Source organism: Eschscholzia californica, unplaced genomic scaffold, assembly GCF_041429995.1.
Source record: "Eschscholzia californica isolate CP2 unplaced genomic scaffold, dmEscCali1.0.p SCAF_2, whole genome shotgun sequence".
Classification (NCBI taxonomy): domain Eukaryota; kingdom Viridiplantae; phylum Streptophyta; class Magnoliopsida; order Ranunculales; family Papaveraceae; genus Eschscholzia; species Eschscholzia californica.
In genome coordinates, this window is record NW_028238309.1 from 18,676,939 (window position 1) to 18,683,796 (window position 6,858).

Genomic DNA, 6,858 nt, shown 5'->3' on the forward strand with positions numbered 1-6,858 from the left:
AAAAGTGGGGCTGGAAATTTGCAGAGTGGAGGAGAAAGAAACTTAATTTTTCCCTCTCCTCACGTCAATATTGTAGATGACCCGGTGGAATAGTGTTTGGCGTTTTGTCCATCTGGACAAAACGGTCCAAGTGACGAGTCGTCTAGACTTGTTGAAAATGTTGTTCAAATTTGAGATGCATTGGAGTAACAATTGGGCCATAAAAGAAATAGTTCTATTTATTTATTTGTTCTGTCCACACACACCACACACTAAACACCACACACAAGTTCATGATTTCAACGCAACAATCGAAATTTCATTTATAAACCAAATCTAAAAAACTAGAAAAAGAAGAAGAAGAAGAAGAAGAGTTAAAGATGTCTTGGCAATCTTACGTCGATGATCACCTTATGTGTGACATTGAAGGCCTTGGACAACATCTCACTTCTGCTGCAATTCTTGGCCATGATGGTACTGTTTGGGCTCAGAGTCCATCTTTCCCTCAGGTATATTCTCTATTTTAGATCTGAAATAAATATATACGTATTTGGTTTTGGGTAATTGGGATTGATTGATTTTGCTTGAGTATTTAATATCTTAAATGGGTTTTGTATATTTTAGTAGGATCTAAGGGTCCGTTCGAAACAGGGAGAAAATAAGGTGAGGAAATCCACTGTTTGATAGGACCAATGAAGTGTGAAAAGTGATTTCTTACTGTAAAAGAAAGTGGGAAAATAGCCTCACAAAATTTATCTCTAAAAACATGGGAAAACCCATTTCCCAAGCCTTCCCTAAAAAAGACGCTCCATCTCCTCTGGTGTAATGGTTCTAGGGGTGGCAATTTAGTCCGAATCGGCGAGTTTTTTCCCAAACCCGCCCCTAATGGGACGGATTTTACCGCCCCGTTAATTAAACGGTTCGGGTTTGGTATGAAGTTAAAAAAACTAATCGGGTTCGGGGCGGGTTTGGTATTAGATAGTAAACTCCGTCCCGAATCGATTTGTATGTTATATATTAAATATATGTTTTATTTAAAATTATGTTTCTAAAAGTTTAATCTTATATTATCAATTTAATTATTTTATGTTTTATATTATTTAAGTAGGTGTAGTGTTTATGATTGATAACCTCAAAGTCTTACAAAATTTTGTTAACAATTGTTATGTTACTTCAAACTAAAATAACTTTTGTGAAGCAAAATATTTTGAACCCGACCCAACCCGACTCGTTTTATATTAAACGGGGCGGTAATGGTTTAACAATTTTTAATTGGGACGGTTATGGTAATTGAATATCCACCCCGATTAATTATTGGGACGGTTATGGTAAAATCCGTTTACTAACGGGACGGAGTTGGGAAGGGGATGAACCGTCCCAAACCCGCCCCGTTGACATCCCTAAATGGTTCTCTCTTCCAAGACTGACTTATCTCCTTCGTTGTCTCTCGCTCAGACTTTCTCTCTCTAAACTTTCTTCATCACCACCGAACCAACATAGAAATTTTTTTTTGTTGAACAAACCTACTTAGAAATTGGGAGTCAGTAGCTTTGCACATTGAATGGTGGATTTCAAACTTCAATCAATTAAATAGTCAAACCCTTTGAGTTGTTTAATTCTTGAAATTATTTTTGCTTCTTAATCATCTTATGTTTGAAATCCTGGCAAGAACCAGTAGTTTTTTTACTTCAAAAATTGATCTATGAAATGGGATATGCTTTTAACTGATACCCTAAAATTTCTAAAAAAAATTTTTTTTTTTTTTGAATTGTTCAGCGTGTGTCTCAAACCCTTGACCTCTAGGTGGAAGATTATACCTCTTACCACTCCAGCGAAGGGTTGTTGGCTCTAAAATTTCTAAATTTAAAACCCTAAGCCTTTAATTCAAACCTAAAGCCTCAAATCTGAAATTATATCAGATAAAATGTGACCATTTCGAAACCCCAAAAAACTGATCTATCAAGTTGTGGAGTTTTGGAACTTTGAAGGAACATTGAGGTTATGTTCTAAAAAATAGATTCCGAATATTAGGGAATAAGATGTATAAACAATATCAAATTTTGGATTTGATTTCGGTAATTGTTTCCTTCAATTTCTTGTTCTGCAATTAGTCTTCTCCGATTCTTGTGATTCTCAGGTAAGATGAAGACTGTGTTTTCAGACACTAACGGTAAATTCTTCTCTCTCAATCGATTTCTCTCAATTCATAATGGGGAGAAATGAAGCTACAAGACTACAGCCCCCATGAAACCCAACCTGTACCATTTTTTTTAAAGGCATTCTCAAATTTTCCTACATCCCAACCAAACGGAAGATGATGATTGAATGATCAACCAAAATGCTTTGATTTAGCTAAACTTTTATAATTTTTACTCTTGATGATTTAATTAGATTGAATAGTAATCTGGGGTGTTTACCATTTCTATGTTCTTGTTCTTTAGTTTTATTGACCTGGATCAATCAATAAGTTATTGTTTTTAATTAGTCTGACCTTATTTGGGTACACAAATAGCTTATATTATGAGTTTTTCTATAAACTCATAAAAAAAGCGCTTTTTAAAATATGTCTGAGTCGTTTGGTACGCTACATAAAAAGTATTTTTATATCTTAAAAAACTAGGATGTGACATTTGGTAAAAAATGTAATCTTCATATTGTAATTATTAAACAATATGCTTATATCACTATATTAATTAAAAATATATAAATATTAGAAAATAAAATAAAATAATTTTAAGATTTTTCAATAAACGCATAAAGATCAAAATTTGAGAAATTTAAAACTGATGTAATGGTGATGGTGCTCAATAGTGGTAGACGTGTTGTGGCGGTTGTGATGGTGCTCAATGGTGGCGAAGTTGTGGTAATGATGGTGGTGGTAGAATGGAGTGGGTGTTGGTGGTTAGTGAGTAAAGTTGCAACAATGGTAGTGAAATCGTGTTGGTGGAGGTGGTATAGTGTGGTGGTTGAGTGGTCGATTTGTGGCGATGGTGGTGAAGCGGTTATAGAATGGTTGTGGTGGTGGTGGAGTTGGGGCGAAACTGGAGGAGTGGTGATGATGGAGTTGGGCCGAAGGTGAAGTCGCGTCAAAGCTGTGGAGTTGCGGGAGGAAATGGTGAAGCCTCAGTGATGGTGGTAGAGTGGTGGCGAAGGTGGCGGAGTGGTTGTGAAAAATTTGATGGTTGTAGAATAGTTACGGTGGTGGTGGAGTTGTGACGAAAGCGGTGGTGATAGAGTTGCGTCGGAGGTGGTATGGAAGTGGTGAAGTGTTGGTGATAGTGGTGGCAGAGGTGGTGGGCTGGTTGTGATGGAGGTAGTGAAGTGGTTGTGATGGTGGTGGATGTTTATTGATGGTGACAAAATAGAAAAAATATTTTATTTTATTTTCATAGCTAGCTTTTAAAACGCATATATAAAAGAAATGAGTTTTTCTAGCTTAAAATAAACTACAATTTTATTTGAACCAAACGCGCAAAGTTTTGAGTAAGCGCTTAAAATATGCTAAAAGCTGGCTTTTAATTATTTTTTTTTAAGTGAAACCAAATGGAGCCATTCCTTTTTCTTATATTATTATTCAGTTGTGGCTAATTTTAACTGATCGGTTGGTTTTTGTAATTTATGAGATTGATTCCACCTTTTTTTTTTTGAAATGAGATTGATTCCACTTTTTTTTTTGTTGAACTGAGATTGATTCCACTTGGTAGCTCAATGTATCTAAATAACTCTTTTTGTTATAGAAACTAGCCCTTGCTTGTGGTTGGATTATTAGGAAAACAGAAATATATTGTATATGGTGGGTGACTTGGAGAAGAAAGAAAACTTTCTAGGGAACAAGGTGGAAACCCCAAGAAAAACTAAAACCCTTCCCCCAAACACATCCTTAAAGTCGCTGGCCGGCGATATTTTTACTTCTCCCTATTCTCTCTTTCCCTCTATATATATATATATATCTTAGAAACATCATAGAAATTAGTAAAAGAAACATTCAAGCCCTACTTTTGCAATGAAACCACACTCTAAGTCATCAACCAAATACTACCTAACCAAAAGTTTTAATTTTTTCATCAAGAACCACAAATAAGTGATTAAGTGATAAGCATAGAGATTCATTCTGAATAACTTAATCAAGAACAACGAACAAATAAGTCTCGCCGAAGACGGAGGAGTTGTCGCCGGGATTTGTGTGGAGGTGTCGTCCGAGTTGATGGTGATTTTCCCAAATCACCCACCTATGTATATTTGTGGATTCATAGTTGTTAATCCCTTTATAATTGTCAATTGTTTGTAGCTTAAGCCTGAAGAAATAACTGGCATTATGCGTGACTTTGATGAACCCGGATCCCTTTCCCCAGCCGGCTTGTACCTTGGTGGAACAAAGTACAAGGTGATTCAAGGTGAACCGGGCGTTGTCATTCGAGGGAAGAAGGTGAGTCAAGGTGAACCAGGTGCTGTCATTCGAGGGAAGAAGGTGATAACTTCATTTTCGACTTCTTTCAACTAAACAGTTATCTTTGTATTGAGTAAAGTTCATCTATTCGACAAATCCAGATTATTCTCGTCAATATTTAACCTGAACCAAGATCTTGTTCTCCTATTTGAAAGAAAATACTGTTGACCAAGAGTATAGGGAAAACTCCCCATATACTTAAAGGCCGTTGATTCGGGGAAATAAAAATATTATCCGGGGTGAAAAATTCTAAAAGGAAGATGTGAAATTTGGAAGATATTCCGGAGAAATAAATTTTAAAGGGAAATGAAACGTTTCTTCTTCTTCTTCAATTTCGGCCATCATCTCCGCCCACCATCACCATCTCTCTCTCTTGCTTTCTCTCTCACTGTCTCTCCCCATCTCACTGTACATATCTCCCTTTCTCACTGTCTCTCTTCCTCTCTTTCTCTCTCACACACATAGTTTATATCTCTATCTCTCTCACAGTCTATCTTTATTGTCTCCTCAAGAGTGTCTTCTCAAGATTGTCATTTCATTGGTATTACGCATTTGTTAAGAATCACTAGTTCTATCTTTATTGTCTTACTAGTTTGATTGTTATAGTCAACTTTCGATTAACTGACAAAGTTTCTTATAACTTCTTACCTTGTAGGGATTATCCTGGTCTGGGATTCTAGGAGAGACAATCATTAACCTAGTGGACTACGCAAGTTCCGACGGTTATATTCCTATTGTACTGCCATTAAAGAACTGCAATCATGGAATAACTATTCAAGTAAGTCATCTCAATTATCTATCTCGTTATGCTTTTCTTGTTATATTGAAGAACAATGATAAGTTGTAATTGTAGTACGTCGCTTCTTCTACTATCTCGTTTGTTCCGTAGTTTATAACACATGCATATACAGTCTAAACCCGTAATTCTACACTACTACTCGATCAATGACATGAATATTTATGATCATTTACTGGATTTGGTGATCAGAAAAAGACAGATGGGAGAGAAATATTTGAAAAAAAAAATTAAGGTCGCCAGCAATGGCAGTTTACAGGCGACCCTTGCCGGTATGGAGAAGAAATGGTGAACAAAATTTTATGCCCTATAACAATTAGTAAATATACTGGTCAACTAAAGTTGACCAGTTTTTTTTAAAAAGTCTTTCCACCCAAGATAATTTTCTTATTTCCCCAAATCAGCGACCATACTTAAAAAGTCCAGGGACTTTCTCAAAGGAAAGAAAGAGAGTGTGTATTTGCCACTTCCGGGATAGGACACCAAATGCCATAAAGACATCTTGTATCTGACTATCTGAGCCTCTGTAAACAAGCATCCCTCTAATAATAATTCCTGGTTCAACCCTTGAATCTACGTATATTAGACCTAAGTTTTCGTTTTGCTTACTGACTCCATTTTCTATAAGAGTAGCCTATGCAAACCAATTATGAAATCTTGGTTCTGCCCCTGATCCACCAATCTCAGTTAGGTTTTTCTTATCCTCTGTGTTTCCATGTAGAGTAGCATATCATATGTAAGCGAGAATTCCCCTTGAATATTTCAATCTTGGACAGAAGTATTTTTTTTTTCTTATTGACTCCATTTCCTTTTAGAGTGACCTACATAAACCAGCACTGCCCCTGAGTCTACCAATACTAGACCTAAGTTTAAATCTTGTTAGTGACTCCGTTTAGCTTTTCCTTTTACAGGGCTCTGGTGGTGTTACCATCAAGAAGACTAGTCAGGCGTTGATATTTGGTTTGTATGATGAGCCGGTTACTCCTGGTCAATGCAACATGGTTGTAGAAAGGATTGGTGACTATCTTCTCGAACAGGGTATGTAGTGAATCGTATTTGGGCCATATTACTCTTTTTTTGGCTACTTTTGCAGCTTCTTGTGCGGGGAACAATTATAAATATTTTGGTGAAAGTGGAAATGTTCTTAGATTTGGTGTTGTTGATGATGATCCTCTTCGTCCTTGTTTTTGAATTTGTTTATATAAATTTGGCACTTGGCCCCTAAACTGTCAGCCACGGCCTTGGTGGAAACAAAATATGTTGATTTTTTTGTTGTTCCAAATAAATAATATAGACAATAAGGGATATTTGAAACGTCTCAAACGAATAACTGAGAGATTGAAGGACATTTCAAATGTCCCAAATGAATAACACATACACTGTTGAACATTTAAAACGGGGGATGTGTTTTAAGTCCAAAATCGCATGATCAATGAGTCTAGAGACCAAAGATAATCTGAAATAGAAAATAAATCCACTCAAAGTAAATTACATGTCTATCCTCTCATTCTCTTTTACTGCCTAACCTATCCTAAGTTAAAAAAATAACCTAAAATAATATATACCATAATATTTAGAGATTCATTAAATGATTTCCTCAAAAACAAACTTTCCTTCCGAAAAAATAGTTGCCTTT

The 6,858-nt window shown here is 36.0% G+C and overlaps 1 protein-coding gene across 1 annotated transcript; it reads left to right on the top strand.

The window, feature by feature from the left end:
• The first annotated feature begins 280 nt into the window (after positions 1 to 280).
• On the top strand, positions 281 to 6,510 carry LOC147556672 (profilin-like). The gene is made up of 4 exons (XM_086663131.1): positions 281 to 488; positions 4,268 to 4,447; positions 5,082 to 5,204; positions 6,134 to 6,510. Exons 1-4 carry the CDS (start codon positions 360 to 362, stop codon positions 6,266 to 6,268), a joined length of 567 nt encoding a protein of 188 aa, XP_086519257.1. The 5' UTR covers positions 281 to 359; the 3' UTR covers positions 6,269 to 6,510.
• The last annotated feature ends 348 nt before the right edge of the window (positions 6,511 to 6,858 follow it).